A 22,166-nucleotide genomic window follows, 5' to 3' on the forward strand; every position below is an offset into this window, starting at 1 on the left:
ATAAGCTGGCTAATACTATGGAGATCACAAAACCTACTAAATGATTTGAAAACAGGCGCCTCTTTACGCTGTACGTCTGTATTCAGATCACCCATCAGGATTTTCTCTGCACCCTCCTCCTCAGCTAAGCAACCCTCAAGAATATCATAAAAGCCTTGCTGATCAGGAGGTCTGTAGACTGTGCCAACTAGTACTGATTTCGCATTTTTGAAAATTAATTCAACCCACACAGTTTCAATTTCAACATGCTGTAAGTCAGTACGGGTAATGAATTCAGTATCTTTGTGGATATACATGCAAACACCACCCCCATTACGGTTTCTATCATTTCTGACTACTGAATAGTTCTCAATTTCAATCTCAGCGTCCCTGATGGATTCATCTAGTTTGGTCTCAGAAAAACACAAAATGTTTGCCTTGCCGGTAAGGAATAATTCTCTAATTTCGGCCAGTTTGGAATAAAGGCTGTTTACATTGAGATGAAAAAGATGAATACCATTGTTGTTGAGGATTGATTTGTTGATGTCAGCCATTGAGAAGAGTTGATCAGGTCCATTGTCTTTGTTAGTAGCCATGGGTTGAATGGGGGGAAGGGAGCGGGCGTCCTCGGTGGGGGTGGGGGGGGGAAGATTCACGTTCAGCTCCGTTCCTTTGTTTGATTGCCTTGGAGGATCTGCGTTGGGTCCCCAAGTCGGCTCCGTGGCCGTACCTTGAGTTGGCTGTGTGGCCGTGACCGTCTCATGTGTTGTCCTTGCGATGGGTCCCCAAGTCGACTGCGTGCCCGTACCTTGAGTTGGCTGTGTGGCCGTGACCGTCTCATGTGTTGTCCTTGCGATGGGTCCCCAAGTCGACTGCGTGCCCGTACCTTGAGTTGGCTGTGTGGCCGTGACCGTCTCTTTTGTTGTCCTTGCGTCCGTGTTCATCAGGCTGCAAATTTGTTTCTTCACCTGAAGTCTAGTGAGTACAGGACCAGGATTGGGTTGGATGTCTCCTGCCATTAACAAGAATATACAACAGAACAGGCGTCTGTCGATCTTGCCAAGCAGGGGTTTGTTTCTTTTGGCCGGATTGCAGGTTAATAGCGCGTGGATTCCAGCCGCGCCGTGCCCGAGATGTTTACCGGTCGACCCATTGTTGTTGCCGAGGAGATAAAACGTGCTGTGTTCTTCGTTGTTTACGCTGGTGTTGTTCTCGTAATCAATTTTCCTCATATCCACGTGATGGTAGAACCAGGGTGAATTGGAGTAGAAATCCATAATCCACAGGAGTATAAAAAGAAAATGAGCGAGAAAATACGCTTTTTTGTCCACATTCTGTGACTTGGCGCAGGAGCGAGACGAAACACGTCTGTCCATCTCAACGACCGGAACTTCACATGGGAACACGTTGTGAGGTTGTAGGTCAGCTATGTTTTACTATTAATTGTACAACATATATTATCCTGATATTTTGGGATCCCTTCCTGCAGTGACATCGTATCATAGCTTATGGGATCCCTTCCTGCAGTGACATCGTATCATAGCTTATGGGATCCCTTCCTGCAGTGACATCGTATCATAGCTTATCGGATCCCTTCCTGCAGTGACATCGTATCATAGCTTATGGGATCCCTTCCTGCAGTGACATCGTATCATAGCTTATGGGATCCCTTCCTGCAGTGACATCGTATCATAGCTTATGGGATCCCTTCCTGCAGTGACATCGTATCATAGCTTATGGGATCCCTTCCTGCAGTGATATCGTATCATAGCTTATGGGATCCCTTCCTGCAGTGATATCGTATCATAGTTTATGCAACAGATTGACTGACACGTCAATCTGCCCCACACTTTTTGTCTTCTGCTTTGGGGGTAAAAAAAAACAAAACTGAAAAGGGGTGCATGAGTTCGCCTGACTGGACTCCGCCTCTTCCAAAAGCCCCCTCAGGGGTGTGCATGTGTGTGTGTGCGTGCGTGTGTGTGTGTGTTTGTGTGCATACTTTTGAGGGCCCCACAAGCATATTCGAATTTTAGAAATAGACTTATAGGACAGTCTTCCTGGTCTTACATGGCTCTTATGGTTTAAACGAAGATTCTTAGTGTCAGGTTTACAGTTAGGAAAATATTCAGGTTGCACAGTTGGCGTTTAAAAATTGCAAAAGATTTCATAGAATCAACCTAAAATTTTGACGGTCTCTCAAGTGCAGTAATCCAAGTGTGTGTGTGTGTGTGTGTGTGTGTGTGTGTGTGTGTGTGTGTGTGTGTGTGTGTGAGAGAGAGTGTGAGAGAGAGGAGAAGGGGGGTTAGTGGGGTCATTGACACAGCTACAGCAGGAGGCAGCAGACCGCCTAGTTCGCACGACAGGGTTAAGGCGGGAGAGAGGGAAGGAGAGAGAGAGAGAGAGAGAGTGGGAATGGGACAGAACGGGAGGGGGGCGCACAGGGAGCACGGGAGCGAGGGAAAGAAGGGCATATTGACAAAGAGAGACGGTGCAAAGAGGCGAGAGAGAGAGAGCGAGAAAGCTGGAGAAACGTGCCGAAGCGGCATCGCATTCCCCCCCTGGAGCAGGACTTTTCTTTCCACTGAAGTTGTTTTAAAGGCGCCGCGGACCCCCGCGTTAACGGCATGAAGGAGCAGCTGTGTGGCGTGCACACCTCCTCCTCGTGCTCCCTCTCTCCCCCATGCTGCTCCTCGTCCACTGCGGGACGTCCCGTTGGTGGTGGTGTGGGGCAGCCCACCTCCTCCTCGTGCTCCCTCTCTCCCCCATGCTGCTCCTCGTCCACTGCGGGACGTCCCGTTGGTGGTGGTGTGGGGCAGCCCACCTCGTCCTCCGTACGGACTGGACCCGGACCCCCGCAGCAGCAGCACGCTGCCTCAGTGCTGCCGGGGGGCTCTAACGCCGACGTTGTGAGCAACATGGACCCTCTGGGACCCTCTGAGTACATGTCTGTTTGTCTGTTGGCAGATGAGACGTACCAGAAGCTGGCGATGGAGACCATGGAGGAGCTGGACTGGTGTCTGGACCAGCTGGAGACCATCCAGACGTATCGCTCTGTCAGTGACATGGCCTCCAACAAGGTAAGACTATCACTCTGTCAGTGACATGGCCTCCAACAAGGTAAGACTATTGCTCTGTCAGTGACATGGCCTCCAACAAGGTAAGACTATTGCTCTGTCAGTGACATGGCCCCCAACAGGGGTGCATACTTAGTTTAGACTAGTCATTGGTTAGACATGGGTTAAGGTTAGTTTTAGGTGTGCTGCCCCGTGGGAGGTTAGGTTTAGGGTGAGGGTTTGAGATGCGTTGTAGGGGTGCAGTACTTAGTTTAGACAGTATGCACCCCAGGTTGTAGTTGTAGGACTAATGACTGGTCTAACCAATGACTAGTCTAAACCAAAAACTGTCTAAACTAAGTACTGCACCCCCTCCAACAAGGTAAGGAGTCTGTCACTCTTGTCAGTGACATGGCCTCCAACAAGGTATGGGCACCGTTGGCTCTCTTATGGCTTGTTTTGACGTCAACAGTGGTGGACAGTAACAAAGTACTATTACTCAAATACTGTACTTGCCTGAGTATCTGTACTTTTACTTGAAGTAATTATAATTGTGGGCTTTCACTCCACTGCAAACTTGACAAAACATGAATTGACCACTTGGAGGGTGGTTCATTTTTTAATGGGAGCCTATTGTCAGTATTGATATTTGTTGAACATTTTCTAAATCAAATTTTTAATACAGCAATGGCATTGATATTAAAATGAAAATGTACTTTGTAATATGTACTTTTGTAATATGTACTTTTTTAAAAGCAACTGGAATAATATTTGACCATGAATATCTATACTTTGACTCGAGTACTAGGGTTGAGTACTTTTGTCCACCACTGGACGTGAAAGCATCTTCCTTTCATGGCACCTGAAAACCACAATCTGTTTCAGTCGAATGAGTCTGAAGTTCTCCTGTTTTGAGAACCCTTTTGAAATAAGTCTTTAATGTACCTCTGCGTAAAATGGTGAGTGGGGATGATGTTTGTGTTATGTCTACTGTGGACCCTGAAACGTTTTAAGCGCACCTTCCCATGCGGTGGTTCTCCTACCATCCGTGGACCTTTCAGTCCATACGTGCATCGTATTCACTAAAACCCTAAACCCCCTAGGGGGTCTTCAGAGTTACTACAGAGAAGCCGACAAATTTTATTTTTACATTAACGACTTGAACCCTAGCATTCCTATTCTGAGGAACTTACCAAAAGTAGCAGATCTACAAGCTTGTAGTTCGGCTATTTTTGTTAAAGAGGTTTAGTGTAGAGGGAAAAAAGAGCAGAAAGTACAGATAAAACAATTCAATTAAATAAAAATATATATATATATATATATATACATATATAGCGGGGGTCCCTGCTTCAGCTCTCTCTCTCTCTCAGCTAGGGGGTTCTAGCTGAGCTAACCCCTGCCCTAAACACACAGTTAACCTTCTCTCTGTTCAAGTTCTGCTAGTATCTCTTTGCTGAAAATCGGAGATCTACAATATTGTAGGTCTCCTATTTTTGCCAAATGTTTGCCCCATTCATTATGTATTTGGCCACGGACCCACATCTGAAAATATTTTTTTACCAGGGATCCCCCAATTCCCATACAAGATTTGTGTTGTTCTAATGTTTCGGAAATACTCCATGTATTTAACCTTAAAAAAAAATCAAAATAGCCAAGGTATTTATGAGGTTACAGTGGACGCACTTGAACCCCCCCCACTGACCCCTGGTGCTCCCCAGACCCCACTTTGAGAACACCCGAGCTATGTTTCGTGTAGTTAACCGGTCTGCAAAAGCTTGTTTGTTTTCGGGGCCTGTTTGCACAGCAACAATCATATTGTCTTTAAGTTTAAGAAGCTTAAGAAGCTGCACTGCTGGCGTGATGCACTATTTGAACAGGGATTGTGTGTGATGTGGCTGCTGCCTGTTGATGGGAATATACATCTGCAAATGTCCGCTGTTTGTTTTTTTTCCCTGACCCTTTTGATGTTTGTTTGAGAGCGTGTGATGCAAGTTCATTGAAGTTGCACTGAGCTTGCATTTCGTTGCAAGTATAGGCTTAGAAACCTCGTATCTCCATATTTAATCTTGTATGTTTTAAATATATTTTACGTTACGTTACGTTTTATGCTGCGTTGTATAACGGTTAAGTGCTAAAAATAGCTAAAATAGCTGATCTAAAAGCTCGAAATAGAGGCAAAAGGTTGAAAGTTATGTCTCTCTGTGGATTTTATAAATATTGAACCAATGACTAAATAATAAATATTAAATAACTGCATTGGATCAATTTGAATTGAAAAGTAACCATTTTGGACAGGTTTCCACCTGACAGTGATGACATGCACTTCTAGTAATGAGGAGCACAGCATTTAGTAATTAGATGCCATGGCAGCTCAACCAGTTGGCTCACTACATGGTCTTTGTCAGTTGCGAGTTCAAATCTGACTCCTCGCGCCATGTCTCAGACATGTCTCACCTCTTATGTGTGTGCCCTCTGTAGGTGTGCAACAGTTCATCGAGATAAAAACGAATAAGTAATAATCGAATACAACTAATATTAGTACACTCAGAGTTAAATCAGCACTGATGATTGTGCAGTGTAGATTGAAGGCCCGTCATATCAAACGAGGGGGCGGTCTTTGAAACTGAAAGGCTTGAGAATCACTGAAAGAGTACACCAATGTGAGCAGGAAAGAGGAGCAGCAACCTTTTGCGAGTGCAAGAAGGATGCCATATGACTGTACAGTACATCCTGCTGAATGCTTTATACAGTTGGGTGCCACCGATATTGTCCCTTATCATTTGACCCATTTAGGCCTGACCTCAACATTTTAAAAAATCCTTCTAAATCCTCCAGTTTTCTGAAATAAATATTTTCACGATTTTTCAAAAATAGCAGACCTACAAGCTCGTAGCGCGCCACTCGGTGCCGCGCTACGAGCTTGTAGATCTGCTTTTTTTCAATAGCTAAATTATAACTGTTTAAAACACCAAAAGGGGTTCCCGCCCAAAATGGGTTAACTGTCCTTTTGCGCAGATCACGCAAACCTCAGCAAAAAGAAAAGGACAATATCGATGGCCTCCAACTGCAGTTATACAGTTTGCCTTACATTGACAATCACCCTCCTTACCATGGCTGTGTCAACAATATGCTCTGCCACACTGATTCTCAACCTTTTTCATTCCAAAGATCCCCAGACCCCTAAAGATCCTATCAATCGTTCAGCTTAAGGAGCCCCGTGGAAACCCCTCAAGGACCCCTACGGGTCCTCTGACCCCAAGTTGAGAACCAATGCTTTATCCACTTATCAGACTACATACAGTACGACCACCATAGGACTGCAGTACAAGTACATCACACATGTAATGTCATACTGTACAACACACATGTAATGTCATACTGTATAATGTATATCCACCATAGGACTGCAGTACAAGTACAACACACATGTAATGTCATACTGTACAACACACATGTAATGTCATACTGTACAACACACATGTAATGTCATACTGTATATCCACTTGAAAATCTCGAAGGACATTCACGGTCGTCCACCCAACTGACCACTCAATGCAGCGTCATTTAGCAGCAGATATCAAGTATGTATGAAATGAGTGGCAATGGAGTATATGCACACACAGGCATATGTACGGTACAGTACACACTGTATGTCCAGGTAGTGGGCAGTTGAGCGGTTGGAGAACACATGGAAATGAAGAGACTTTGAATTACCATGGTGATGACTGTAGCAGCCTGTCCATGACTGTACAATAGGCCTTTGTCCCCAGTGCTCAGCGTATGCAAAATATAGATTGCCTTTTCACCACTCTGACGCACTTGCAAAGTAACAGGCCCCATCTGTGGTAGCGCGTCCGAGCCGCCCGCCACCAGTGTTTTATGGGCCTACAGTAAAATGCAGGCGGGGTGGGTTTGCATAGAGCACCGCAGACTTCTTGTTATCTTTTGGAATATCGTCACCGCCCGCATTCCTGGGAATGCAGTGCGATGTTGGGTTCGACTCTGTCGCCCATGTTCACACTGCCTCTGATGCAGAGCAAGTGACAGAAACCGAGGCTGACGCATGATATTGTATGGCAGTGGTGTCCAAGGCAAGGTTTTTCAAAGGCGGTTCATATTTGAAAATATGAAAATGCTTTATCTCCCATCCATTTGGACTATAACAAATTCAATACATATGCATTGCATTTATTTATCAACAGTTTTATTTATCTACAGTGCAATATCAATAGTCTCTTGTTGGAAGTGTAGCTGAATGTATGTCACAATCTGTCTCTTTCTCAGCCTTTGTTCACATCCTTGCACTGCATTGCTATTCCGTTTACCATGTTTTCCGTTTTATGTGTGAAAACGAAAAGGTCTTTCTCTACAAAAAAATAAAATACAATAAAATTGCCTTTTTCTACTGAGGAATGGCTCTACGGTTAAGAGAGCCTGCCTTGGAAGGCAAAGGTCCCACTGTCCCAGGTTCGTTTTCAGCTCTCAGCAATGTGTTGAAGTGTCAAACTGAGCAAGACACTTGACCCCTAACTGTTCCCTGGGTGTTTCACACCAGCGGCTGCTCGCTGCTCCTAGGATGGTAAAATAGAGGACTCATTTAAAACACCTGTCTGCTTTATGGTGGGCTAAAGACTGCATGCATTTATTACATGCTGCACTGGTCATAAATGCGGTGTGCAGCAGTCCCGGAGGGTTCCAGGGGGTCCCCAGCTAAACAAGTCATAGTTATAGTAGGAAACAAATTGTTGTCTCCATAATTTTAAACTTGTTTTTTCGTAAATTAATACCCTACCTGATCATACATACTGTACACAAAAGTAGCAGATCCACAAGCTTGCTTTTGAGCTTGTGGATCTGCTAGCTTTTGAAATGACATATTATAACAGCCAAGTCTATATTATATATATATAAATACATCTTGTGACTGGTTTTGTTTTATACAGCATTCATGTCATGTACAGTATCTAGTATTAGTGGCAGTGAATCTGCAATGGAGTGGCAGACTTCACACCAGTGTTATTTTAATTTGAATCGTGAAAAGTAACAGTTTTGGACATATAGTGTGTGTGTGTGTGTGTGTGTGTGTGTGTGTGTGTGTGTCGGTGTGTGTCGGTGTGTGTGTGTGTGTGTGTGTCGGTGTGTGTCGGTGTGAGAGAATCGGTGTGTGTCGGTGTGTGAGAGAGAATCGGTGCGTGTGTGTGACGTCACTGTGAATGGTGGTAGTGTCAGTGGGTTTGCGTGGTATAACTGTTTCTTTTTCTCCAGTGACATCATTACATAAAGGTCGTGAGGTTTTTAACTTTGGCCTCCACCCTTGCGGTTTAAAGACAAAAGTTTAATTTATACTTATGACGGTGTCAAAACAAATGTTGTGAAAGTTACATGCCTGTGTTCATGTTAAATAAAATTACCATTGCCAGAAGTTCGCTATTGCAATGGTTCTCAAACAAGGACCCCCTCTATTTGGCCCCTGACCCCCATCTGACTATCTTGTGCCAGGGACTCAATTTAAGGGACGTAATTTAAAAAGGTGGAATTACTACTTCTGGTTCCTCACTCACAGAGCACAGAAGTATCGTAAAAAGATGACAGGCAATATTCGGACTTATATCATATCCTGCAGGTACAGTCCAACCTAGGCTGCTATTAAAGTTCAACATGACTTCAACTGCATTATGGAGCAAACACACATGGAGGGCGAGAAACTATGGCAGTGTCACAATCTAAACATCCAGGGTGGCGTTTGTCCACTTCCTCCACTAGTCTACACACAGTGGCAGAGCGGTGGCGCGTGTGGTTTGAGGGAGAGGAGAGAAATCGAAGGGAGGGAAGCAGAGGAGGGGTGAGGAGGGGAGGCGGGCGAGAGAAGCGAAAACGAAGGGAGAGGGGACAGAAAGGGACGGCAGGAGAGGAGTGAAAAGAGAGGAAGGGAGAGGAGAGAAGGGGATAGGAGGAGACGAAGGGAGAGGAGATGAGGGGAAAGGAGGAGGGGAGGAATAAGGGAGAAGATGGAGTTCGTAGGACCGAGGAGTTGGACCGTGACGGGTGACCGTGACCATGACAGCAAGCTTCCTGTCTTTCTTTCCTGTGCCCTCAGCAGGCAGCACACCCCGCTCCTCCCCCTCCCTGTCGCCAGACGACAATAGCCAGAGAGCCAGTCAGGGTCCCGGCGTCCAGGTTGAGGGCTTTACAGGCTATGACGTCACTGGGACTCTCGAAGACAATGAGCCGGCCCCCCCTCCCGGCACACATGGCGGTCCCAGTCGCTTGCTCCCGGGCCGAGCGCACGCCAGGCCACACTGTTGGCCATGAATCATTTGTCCTTCATTTTGGATGACCCGGCACTGCCACTTTGGTGTGGGCAACCTCGTACCCTGTACTCGGTAATAAGGGCTCAAAGAGTGAGGACGCCAAGAGATTAAGATGTCCCAAATTAAATTGGGCAAGTGCCCTTTGACTGTTGTGTGTGTGCTTGTACAGGCGGAAAGGGGAAAAGGAGAACTTATTGGACAAAGAGACATGGCATAATGTTGCTGTCAAGCAGGAAGGAACCTCCATGTTTCTTTATGGTTTTCCGTGAATTAATGCCCTGATTTGTCATATGAGTGTCGTGCAATATTTGCATAATTAGCAAAAATAGCCAATATAAGTGCTGAAATCATGCGTTGTTTTGTGTGCTTGTAGAGCGGCTATTTTTGCTATATTTTCGTTTAGGGGTTAAGTCTCTGTGGGTTTTATAAATATAGAATAATATTGAAAAGTATTAACAAGACCTTGTCACTATATAATAACTATGTTGGATCCATATTGGACCACAGCTTCCTTTTTTCCCCACCCATTTCCTGAAGAAGTAACACTCTTGGAACTACAAGGCTTCTGCCCGACAGCGACGATAACCACCGTCATGCTTCCTTTATTGCACCACCCAATGGGTTTGCCCATCTTACGGGTGGGTGCTGAATGGTTTGCTCATCTACGGGTGGGTGCTGAGTGTGGTTCCTTGAGGTAACACGACTCCAGTCCCCCCGTCACCCCCCACAACCCAAAACGCTAATGAGCACCATTACTGTTCATGCGTGGAGAGAGAGGATGTAATGGAGAAGGTTGTCCATGCAGTGTGACCAAAACGTTGAGGGCGACTCCACTTTCATTTTCCAAGGGCGCAGGTGTATCCGGGGGGGGGGTGGGGGTGTGTACTTGCATTACTATACTTGTGAGGACCAAAGTATAGTAGAGAAATGGAAGGGAAGAGTCTTCTCTATTTTATACACAGCCGTGCGGCGATGTCATGCACCAAAACAATAGCCGATCTGCAAGTTCAGATCGGTGAGCGCTTGAGCTTGTAGATCTGCAATTTTCGACTGTTTTTGGCTTCTTTTTTTCATACCATCCTAAAATGTCCTCACAAGTATAGCAATACAAACCTGTGTGTGTGTGTGTGTGTGTGTGTGTGTGTGTGTGTGTGTGTGTGTGTGGGACCACACACCCCGCTGACCGCCCGGGCACCGGTCGCCATGACCTCAGTAGAAGCTAGGCTGCTGCCCATGCCCCCTCACTATCATTAGCGTTAGCCACACTTCCACTCTGACGTTGGCGACGGCCTTGCACAAACACTGCCATCTGAATCCAGTTAGTGGAAGCAGCCCCTCTTTTTTTTCAGCCTTTTTTCTTCTTGCTCTTTTTTTTGCGGGCTAGCGTGCGAAGCGGGCGCCGGGGCGAGCGGCAGCGCAAAAAGAAAAGCGAGTGTAGGAAACTTTAACTCACGTGTGGTCACTAGGCGACTTTGAAGCGCCCCACCGTCTTCTGGGGGGGAAAAAATGACGGAATTATTGAAACAGATGTAGCGGTGGGTCAGTAGCTTTGGCGAGGGGGTAATGGACGTTAAATTATAGTTGCGGTGGTGATTATGTTTGATTGAAGGGGTGGCGAGGAGACAGGGACACGCTGCAGCGGTGATTAAAGATGTCTAATTGTAAATGGAAACGTGATGCGGATTTACAAACCATCATTCACCATATGGAGAGTAAGCCAAGAGGGAGAGATATTAATCTAGTGTTGATCGCTAGGATTTTGTTTTATCTTTTATTTTTTGCATATACCTTGGCTCAGTGTTTCGCAAAGTGAGGTCTGGGGATGACCTCCAGTCATTCTAGATGGCGTGCCCAGGGGGTCCCCAGCAAAACTAGTTTACCCATTTTGACCCATATAGGCTCTCTGAAAATAGCCGATCTACAAGTTCACAACGAGCTTATATACCTGCTATAAAAAAAAAAGAACCTTGAAAATAATTGAAGAATTTTGAATATACTTTTAAACATTTGAACACAAATGTTGTAGGGGTCCCCGGCACAAAATATTTCAGATGGGGTGGAGGTCTGCGGCCATACAGTATACATATTATTTTGGGGGTCCTTGCTTGACATGAAGGTTTGAGAAGCACTGCCTTAGCTGAACTCCTGTCTATGAGAGCTGTATTTGTGGTGTGAGAACTGATGGTAGTAAGGCTCTTCTCTGGTGCATGACTTCCAGAGATGTTGACAGTGTAAATAGTCAGATCTGGGCCACAGGTGGTTGACATTGGCTCACTCTGGGCTCTGTCAACTTAAACAATTTCAACTTTCCAATGCACCGACTGAACTCTGGTGCCATCAGGCCCGCTTCGCTCTCTCTCCCTCACTCTCTCTATCTCTCGTCCCATGTCTCTCTCCCTCACTCTCTCTCTCTCACGGAGTGACTGTACGGGGCAGCTCCCAACAAAAAGATGAGTTAGTTATGAAACACCTCCACGTCATCTTCAACCTTTCACCTTCTAGATCTCTGTCTGTACTGCCGCAATGTGGGGCTTTACCAATTGGCAAAACTCTCCGGTAGGGCCGGGGCGATAATAACTAACCGTTGTCTCAAACGTTTTCAATGTGAAAATACAAGTGTACAAAACCTAAAAAAAAACCTGCTTCTCGATTATTTAGTTAACCTCAAAATGTTGATTTCAATAATTCTTCTGTTAACCAGAAACCACCCCAGCATGCCTATTCTGGGGGGAAATTCACCAAACATACTGTAGCCGATCTACATGTTCACAACGTGTCGTGGGTTGCGACGCGTTGTGAGCTTGTAGTTCGGCTATTTTTGAGATTTGGTATAGATTGAAAGAAACGGTCAAAGTGGCGTTGTAACTCCAGTCTGGTTCTCTTACAACTAGAGGGTTTAAGTGTTTTTTTTAATTTATTTCCCAGGCCTATAATTTACGAAATACCTCCCAGCCTAGTAGTCACCTTCAACTTTTCACCTTCGGAAATTCTGCTCTGCCGTAAATGTGGGGCTTTACCAATTGGCACGCTCACGCAGGTGTGTGTTTATGAGTTGGTGCCGGAGGCTGCCAGTGAAATGACCTCAGTGATCTGTCAGCATAGAAGTAGACTCTCCAGAGTCTGGAGGAGGAGGGGGGGGGGGGGGGGACACGTGCTGCTGCATGGGCCTGTAATGAGCAGTGGTGGGAAAAGTACTCACATTTTGAACTTGAGTAATAGTATCAGTACTGCAGTGTGGAGATACTTCTCCGTTACAAGTAAACGTTCGGAAATAAAAAAAGGTACTTGAGTAAAAGCACAAACGTATATTGGCTTCAAAATGTACTTAATTGTACCAAAAGTAGAAAGTACTCTATGCAGACTGTCTCATTTAAAGTTTTCAAATGTATTAAAAACATCTTTTGAAAGTAGCAGATCTACAAGCTCGCAGCTTGTAGATTGGTTATTTTTAAATGGCAGAAATGTACAGTATATGGCTGTAGTGGTTAATGTATGTTTTGTAATAATAATCCAAATCTACAAAGTAACTAGTACCTAAAGTTTTCGAGTAAAAGTACAAGATTTGCCTCAGATGACTAAGTAAGATCAATAAGATCAGTAATAAAAGTATTAGGAAAAGTAAAGTACTTAGTTACTTTACACCACTGGTAATGAGAGGAGGAGCCATGTCTCTCCAGTCAGTCAAGTTGAGCTTTATCGCTATATGCTTCCTGACTGGCGCCCCAGCACAACCAGACTTGTATACACAGAGGAAGCAGAAGCATAGTCACACACACTGAAGCACACACAGTCTGTGGCTCACTCACTCACTCACTCACTACACTGAACTGAACGGACCTCGGCTGGAACTTAACACGACTTCTTGTGCATAGCATGCAAGAAGTATTACTGTGCGGCGTGGCTTCTGTTTTTACAATGGGACTATGCTGCTCTGAAAAGAACAAGAAAGAGTTTGGGTTACACACTAGTTGGACACAGGTGAGAGTTTCTTATTTTTTTGTGAATAAGTTTGTGGGTTGTAAAAAAAAAAGAAAGGTCTTACACATCCGAGAGCTGTTGAAGGTATTTCTTTATGAATTGTGTTTGTTTTAGTTTAGATTTTTCGTGAATTGTGTTTTGTGCAAATGTTGTCTGTCATAACTAATTGATATGACATGGTGCCTTTGAACCTTTATTGAAAGGGTATCCCATTGAGATGTATCATCTCGTTTTCGAGGGGGTCCAACAGAAAACAGCAAATACAGTAGACAAAACAATTCAACAAATACATCCATGCATACATAAACAAGAACAAAAATGAAACAGATGGGAGATGGCAGACTTTTGGGATTAAAGTCAGTAAGACCTAGCATTATGGAGTTGTTTCAACGGCCGTTCATCCCACTTTCAAAACCTTGCTTTCCCTTAAACTGTGGAATGTTTGTGCGTTTCCAGTTTAGGAGGATGATTTACAGGCAGTGCAGTGTTAAGTGTTAAGATGCTATACTACAGTATAGTTGTTTTCAAAGCTAGGTCCGGGGACCCTTTGGGGTTTCTTGAAAGGGTTCCAAATGAACCCTAACAGGTCTGCAACTCTGAGAACGGAACCATTAATTGTTCCATTTGTACACTCTCAAGAGTTTCCTTTGAGGCCTCTTGACGGCATGTCTCTGGTGAAAACACAATGTCCTCTTCTTCTCCTGCTCTTGCGATGTGGGACCTCTGTGTGGATGAGCTAAGAGAGAGGTCTCGTCAGGCTGACATAACAGGATGCGTGTGTTGGCTAATCTGCGCCGCCACTCCACACACTCATGGCCCTGTCATCATGTCTCAATGTAATCCACGTATGTCGTGCGTCCACACTGAACTATGACTGATTTCAGTTTCCTAGAGCGCTGTGTGGTTCTCAAAGTGGGGTCCTGGGACCCCCCCAGGGGTCCTTGAGCGGTGTTAAATCAGTTAATATAGCGTCAAAAGTCATTTAACCTCTTAAACCCTAAATCCGTACATCGGCCATTTGAAAATCTATTTTCAAAACATCTTGAAAGATTAGTTGGGGATTTTTCTTTTTTTACGTTTTTGAAACATTTTAAAACACATCTTGTATGGGAGGGTCTCTGGAACAAATATCTTCTGATGAGTGTCTGCGGCCAAAGTGCATAATGAATCTGGTGGTTGTTGACATGAAACAGTTTGAGAACCACTGGAATAAAGCCACTTGATTCTGGGCTTTCTTTCTTTCTTTCTTTTCTTTTTTCTCCCTCTTTTTATGAGCTTTCTTTGATTTCTTTTTTCTTTCTTTCTTTTTTATGGACTGTCTCTGGCAGCAGGATTTGTGGGGGCTTTGTGAGGTTCAGGCCAAAGCTTTGAGAGTGCCGTTCAAGTTTCACAGTTGAGTGGAAGTTAGCTGTCTAGTTGACAGCTATTAGACAGCTGTTGAGGCCAGAGACTGAGCCAGTGCTGGCAGGGCCAGAAAAGACCCCTTTGTGAGCGAGTGAAATGGATCAAAGATGCCTCTTGCAAAATAGCACAATCACGGCAGAATTCCTTTTTTTTTTCATACCATATCTTTTGTGATGACGGACGTTTGGGAAGTTGAAAGAATTAACAAACAAAAAGAAATGGGGAGGAGGAGAATGCAAAGATAAAAAAGGATTGTGAAATATCCAAACCATTGTACAACTCTGGGGCAAGACGTGGTTTAGGTGTGTAACAGGTAATTGAAATAATCAATTTTGAGAACAAATTCATAAATTGATCATTAAATAACAAAACGAGGGATAAGCTTGTAGGTATGCCATTTTCAATGAATAGATCAATTTAAACAGTATTCAGTGGAATAATCGCTAAGAAAAAATAGTTATGCTTTGTGTGTAATAAGCCAAAAAGAAGGGAAAAAAAGCAAAACGTCACAAAGGTTCCTTATCTGTGTTCCTCAGGGCTTTTTGTGTTCTTTCGTAAAGTAGCGCCCTACTCGATCATACTACAGCGTCACACAAAAGGCGTGTGTGCGTGCGTGCGCACATTTCCACATCTGTGCGTGCATGCGTGTGAGTGTGCTGTATGGGACTGTGGGCTGGTATGATGCGTTTGGAGGCTGGAAGAGGGGGGCTTTGGGCGGCCGTCGTGAGTGAGAGTGGTGCACGTGACTCTGTTGCCATGGCGTTTAGGTTGCCGTGCAATTGGTGGTCCGCTGGTGGTACACTGCAGTCTACTTACAACTCATACTGCTGTCTCTCTCTCTGTATACTCTCTCTATCTTCACTCTATTCATATCTATCTTCTCTCTTCCTCTCTCACTATCTTCTCTCTCTCTCACTATCTTATAATTTCCTCCCTCTCTTTCTTTGTATTGTGTAATATCTCAGTTTCATCTTGGCTCAACGTACTTCCTGCTGCAGACTAATGCAGAGCTGCATGCAAATAGCAGTCCCGTCCTGCCGGCAGACGTTTGAAGCACGCCGTCGGACATGACCAGCGCTTCTCAACCTTTTTTATTTCAGGGACCCCCTCTAGTTGATGGGGGGTCCCACCCCATCTAGACCATAAACTCCAACTCTGAGTACAAATGGAACCAAATGGACCATTTGGTTCCACCCAACGTTGAGAAACGGTAGTTATGACAGACAAGGGGCCTAACTGTAACTAAATAACTACAGTACCTTTGGCTGTCCTCTCCTCTGCACGTTATAAAGCCTAAGCACTCCCTAACCCAAACTAGAAACTACTCCATAGCATCATCATGGCTGTGGTAAACAGCCCTGGTGCCTGGATGGAAGCCTGCTGCTGCAGAGCAGCGTGCAGCGCTATGCGCCATGCGGTGGGGTCTGTTCTGCATTACTGAGCAGGGAGGAGGGAGGGAGGGAGGGAGGGAGGGAGAGAGAGGTAGATAGGAGATGGGATTCTCCAGGCTTCTCTGCAGTGGTGACTGTTGACGAGTGCTTCGCAGGGCTGAGAGAGAGAGAAGGGGAGAGAGAGTAGCCGCCTCCACCCGCCTGTCTGCCACAAGGGACTCTACGGTTGGAAGCCCCCCACCCTACCCCCACACACGCGCACACACAGTACAGTATCTCTGTTCCTCCCACTTGTAGAGCCTGCCTTTCATCGGCGCATCACGCGGACTGGGCTGCTGGCTGTCTTTGGATCGGCAGCAGAGGGACTGGGCTGGCTGTATTCCTTTATTTGCGTTGCCTCTGAGGGTCAGGTGAAGGAGCAGAGAAGACCAGCTTTGGCGTGGGAGCGCAGGGCAAGGAAAGGACACAAGACCAAGACGGAAATACTGACCAGTTCCGATCCGTGGCCGCTAGGTTGGGGGAGACACCGAGCCCTCGTCCCTCGCGAATTACCTCCTGGCAACGGAGGCGGCCATGAGTTGGTGCACGCATTCGCGGCTAGGGGTCTCTGTCGCAGCGGCGTCTCTCGGCAGAGATCTGCTGTGAGGAGGGGGAGGTTGTGGAGGAACGGGGGGATTGACGCGGCCGACTTGCCGGTGACTGGCAGCGGTGCGGCTGTTGTGTCTGAGCTCAGCCTTGGGGCTCCACTCAGAGAGGAGCGCGCAGGGCTTCTGCTGGGGAACGCCAGGGGCGTAGAACAGCACAGCAACATGCCGGAGGTCAACTACCTGCTCTCTGTCTCCTGGGGATACATCAAGGTGTGTCTCGCAGTTTGTGACTGGCTCAGGACCTGTGTGGGGGTGTGTGTGTGAGTGGGGGTGGGTGTGTGGGTATGTGGGGGTGTGTGTTCGTACACCCATCATTTTTGTGTCCTAGTGTGCATTTTATAGCTGTCAGAATTCCCCAATTTGTAGATGTTTATGTCTGTTTCTGTTGCATACTGTAGCTGCGTGTGTCTGTACACCTGTAGATTAGCCTGATTCTGTCAGCATCACACAGTGCCCGAGGCTGGCTGGCAGTGTGACTGCATCTCCTGATGAAAGAAAAAAGTGTTTGATTATGTGGTGGGAAATAAATGGAACCTAAACAACAACCATGTTGCACCTCGTTCTGTCTATGCTGAGGTGTTTAGTGGTTGAGTTCGACCGCTAACTGAAACTATAGGACCTGAAGCCAGACCTCATCTGTTTGATATTTTATAAACCAATGGTTCTCATAACTTTGCATGTCAAGAACCCCCGAATTGATATGTATTCAGTAAGTAAAGATTAGTGTTGTTATACATTGAAATCATTCCAAATCTATCAAGTATCAAATACGTGCTAGCGGGAACCCCCTCAATGACCCCTAGGGGTCCCCAGACCCCACCTCGAGAACCAAAGACCTAATAAACAATGGGTGTCACTCCCAAGGGGAATCTTCCAATGGAAGAACAACAGGAAACTCTATGCCTCTACTTGGGAAATTGTTACGGTGCCAGGTTGTTTTAATAGTCGCTGGCAACTCTCCTTGTGTTTCCTTTGTTTAAAAGCAAAGGTTGTCAGGCTCGGGAATCAAACCTGCAACTCTCTTGTCAGGCTGTATTAGAGCCTAAATGTGTGATGTGCCTTAACCACTAGGCCATTGGCTTTCTGTGTTTACTGCATGTGGCCTTTAGTCCAGTGTGTCTTCCAACTGAACTAATGTGATCTGGTCTCTCTCTCCAGTTCAAGAGGATGCTGAACAGGGAGCTCAGCCACCTGTCAGAGAAGAGTCGCGCTGGCAACCAGGTGTCTGAGTACATCTCCAACACCTTCCTAGGTGAGCGCACACACACACACACACACACACACACACACACACACACACACACACACACACACACACACACACACTACAGGAATCATTGTGCATGTGCATTGTGCACGTAGGGGTGCAACAGTTAATCAAGCTAATTGATTATTTTTATAAAAAAATGCACGCCATCGTTGAATAACAAACTATACAATTTGTCTTTAATTGATATATTCAGTCAATGATACAAATTAAATTAGAATATCTGTAGATTTGTTCAAATTAAAATTAAATCAAATATAGTATCTTATCTTTCGGGTGGAAAAATGTCCCAAACTGTTACTTTTCAGGATTCAAATTCATAAATGGCAAATGCAGCAGATCAACAAGCTCAAAACATGACACTTTTTTAGCTAGATCTGCAACTTTTGATGCTTTTGTGTGACGCTGTAGTATGATCACTGTAGTATGATCACTGTAGTATGATCGCTGTAGTATGATCACTGTAGTATGATCACTGTAGTATGATCGCTCAAGTACGGCATTCATTCGGAAAAACAAAACACACAGAATATTGAGATTTCTGCCCGAGAACGACATATATGGTATAGATGCTTCTGGATTATTCAGTCAATGTAAAAAGCAATGGCTAGAATAAGCACTAAGAAGAAGGTTGATAGTTGCAGCCCTACATGGACGTGCCCAGAGCTGCTCTCATCCTCTGGGAACGATGTAGTCTGTTCAGTCAAGGTCATTGGGTCACTGACTGCAAACATGTGCTGAGTCTTGGAAAGCCTCCGAGTTGGTGTGCTGTGCTGTCTGTGCGAACCATGCAGTCTGATCTGGTCTGAAACACACACACACACACACACACACTTGGCGCACACGCCAGAAGTTGTTTTTATGGTTGCTTGATTAAAACGTAGTTGTGTGCCGGTGTCACGCACAGTTCTACAAGCTCAGATCAACGAGCTCTAAACGCATCGTGCTGCGACAGCTTTAGGGATAAAAATAAATGTAAATGGCACTCATAAAATAGATCACTGTCCTACAATGTGGATACTAAGTTATACAATCGCACGTGTGTGTTAACATGTGAGTACAGACAAAGGCGCGAATGGTGGTTGTATTATTCATGGTGGGAGACAGCAGTGTTTCCCTGTCTTTTAAAAGCCTGCTGGCATTTAGTGACTCACCGCCAGCCAGCCAGTCACCTTCCATCAGTCAGCCCGTCAACGTGACAGCGAGCAGGCCTCGCTCTCCCCTGTGCATGGGCTCAGCAGTCAGACTTCAAGACAGTGAGACAGGCTAGTGACACACATCTAGCCATCGCACTCAAGTCTGCCCAGTCCTTGAAACAGGCTTATTGTAAAAGGGCATGGCAATATTGAGTTCTCTGAAATATAATCAGTGAGCTAAGTGGGAGAAAACATATCGATCAATACTAATTTACATCTTACGTCTCTCAGCAGAGGAAAAATGCTTCACAGAAACCCTCTCTATCCCTCTAAGCCACGCTTTACTTTGAATTAACCTGCAGTTAAGTTTAATGCCACTAAATATATCAAGTAAATAAAATGGTGGTGCTGCTTTTAAGTCAGCGGACATACAGACTGTCTACGTATGTCTGTCTGTCGGTGTCTTCTTCCACAACACGGCGCAGTGCACGGTTCCCACTGGCTGGTAAACAAACATGCCTCCATCTTCTCCCCGAAGAGGTGGAAAGAAGGTGAACAGAGATGAAAAACAGAGAAAGGAGGAGGGATAGAGGAACAAAGAGACAGAGAAGTTGCTGTGTACGTGGCTTGCATTAGAGAGGTTTTTGTTTTGTAACAGAGGTTTCATGGAGAAGGCGATTCCAAAATCACGTTGACGATTAATTGTCACACATTTAATTGTGACTAACTATTTAATTTAAGAAATCACTGACACATTTAATAATTTTTAATATTTTTTTCTTTCCAAAAGAATTACAAAATAGCGGAAATAGTTGATCTACAAGCTTACAGCACGTCACAAAATGATGTGTTGTAAGCGAGCAGCATCTGTCGGGTGTAGCGAGATCCTCTGTGCCTTCATTTTCCCCAGCGGAGGCTTTTCGTTTCACGATGGCGGCATAATGAATTGCTGCATGTTACCCTAGACAGACACACACGAGTGAGAAATCCCACATCAACATCAACCCACACCAAGTCAGAGCACATACTGTAGGTGGCTGTAGGGTTGGATAGAATGTGCCGCAAGTAGGCAAATCAAAGAAATTGTTTATATTATTATTATTATTATTATTATTGTTGTTGTTGTTGTTTTCTTTCACAGCTTCAAATGCTGAAGAATTTACTCAATATAACAAATAGCAGTTTTTAGGTGAGGTTATTAAGTACATTTTGATTCCAATACTTTTATTCAAGTAATGTTTGAATTCTGGACTTTTACTCGTAACAGAGTATTTTCATATTGCAGTGTGAGTGTTGATACTATAAAAAGGAAATCTGCCACTGCCGCACACTGCACTGCAACGCATCCTTCCTACTGTAGCTTCTCCCAACTTCTGCATGCTGTGTGAGTCGACGATTCCACGTTCCCACGGCTCCTCACACTTCCCACTTGGTCATCTCTAGCACGCGTGTTCTTTGAACAGCTGAGCTGTCGTTAGTTTGTCAGGGTTTGTCAGAAACTCAATAGCGCCACACAGCAACCCGGCTGCTTGTGTGAAAATGACAATTCTTGAAAAACATATTTGCTGCTATAAAACTCAGCCATGCTAACTGACCAGCTGTCAGTGGACTGAGAGAGAAAGACTGAATGCGCTTGCCGCCTCGGTGTGAGAGGTCAGCGAGTTCACTTTGTTTGCTCTGTACAGCAGCAACAGCAAGCCGAGCCCAGGAGTCAGGACAATCAATCATTTAGCTGAGGACCCCCTTGAACCCCCTCATAGGACCCCTGGGGGGTCCCCAGACCCCACATTGAGAACCAGTGGTTCTCAAGGTGGGGTCCAAGAGGTACATGCCACGGATCTGTAACTACTGTATAAAAGTGCATTTGGTAAATTATTTACACTCTCAGAGTTAGGCTTTTATCATGTAGATTAGCATCCCAGAGATAGAAAAGTATATCAAATGGGGGTCCTTGGCCTAATGCATATGAAACTTTCCTTGAAATAAAAATTAAAAAAAGTTTGAGAATTACTGTTCTTAACCACTTCTTTCCATTTCGTCTCCCATTCCCCATCCACCCTCTCTCCATCTCCATCTCCATCCACCACCACCAGACAAGCAGAATGAGCTGGAGCTCCCGTGCCCGGTGCCCAAGGCCAGCAGGGAGAGGAAGAGGCGGCAGGGGCAGCATGGGGGCATCCAGGGCGGGCAGCAGCAGCAGCAGCAGCAGCAGCAGCCGGACGCCATGATGATGAGCCAGATCAGCGGCGTGAGGAAGCTCAGCCACACGCCATCCGGTGGCCTCTCCGGATGCAACGCCTCCCACCACCGCTTCGGGGTCAAGACTGACCAGGAGGAGCTCCTGTCCAAGGTACGTTACGATGCCTTTGCCACGCCGGGACAGTCACAGACAGATGGTATAGTGTAGATCAGTGGTTCCCAAACTTTATTATTTGAGCCCGTGACCCAAAAGAGAAATTTGGTATCTCCCCGGGTCCCAAGCTACTGAAAATAGCTGATCTACAAGCTCACAAGGCGTTGCTCCGCGCCACGTTGTGAGCTTGTAGCTCAGCTATTTTCACTACTTCTTAAACATTTGTTTTCTAATTTATAGAATTTCTTAGATTTCTATTTTATTTCCTCATGAAATTAATTAAAACATCATCAAATTTCCTTTTAATTCATGGAAAATGTAGCTTCTCTTCTGGAAGTTTTTTGAAAATGTTTTGAAATAATAATTCAAAACAAAATGTAGAAAACAAAAAAAGTAAAGGGACCCATAACCCATTGTTTAGGAACCAGCTGCATGTATTAGATAACGGTCAGCGCGAAGAACATGATGTTCAACACACGTACTGCATGTCCCACACAGTGTAGATAGATGGAGGGTGTTTGTGTCATGGGGAATGAATGCATCATAGAGGAACTGCCTCTGCTCTGTTCTAATCCTGGCATTAGCACATTTGGCAACATTTGACATTTAGCATAATGTGGGCAATATGTAACATTGAGTTACATTTA

At 45.2% G+C, this 22,166-nt stretch overlaps 1 protein-coding gene across 4 annotated transcripts in view; it reads left to right on the plus strand.

Annotated features, from left to right (window-relative positions):
• Nucleotides 1–22,166, plus strand: part of LOC306912590 (3',5'-cyclic-AMP phosphodiesterase 4B-like) — a 110,352-nt gene that overhangs the window by 81,222 nt on the left and 6,964 nt on the right. For all 4 annotated transcript variants that reach the window (XR_013788404.1, XM_079488924.1, XM_079488925.1 and 1 more), the window contains 3 exons: nucleotides 2,944–3,056; nucleotides 17,922–18,015; nucleotides 21,260–21,516. Coding sequence is in view for 3 of the 4 variants with exons in the window: in XM_079488924.1 (XP_079345050.1) it covers nucleotides 2,944–3,056; nucleotides 17,922–18,015; nucleotides 21,260–21,516 (464 nt within the window). In the remaining variant the exon portion in view is untranslated. The remainder of the gene's footprint in view (nucleotides 1–2,943; nucleotides 3,057–17,921; nucleotides 18,016–21,259; nucleotides 21,517–22,166) is intronic.

Source organism: Electrona antarctica (assembly GCF_951216825.1).
Source record: "Electrona antarctica genome assembly, chromosome: 19".
In the NCBI taxonomy this organism is placed as follows: Eukaryota; Metazoa; Chordata; class Actinopteri; order Myctophiformes; family Myctophidae; genus Electrona; species Electrona antarctica.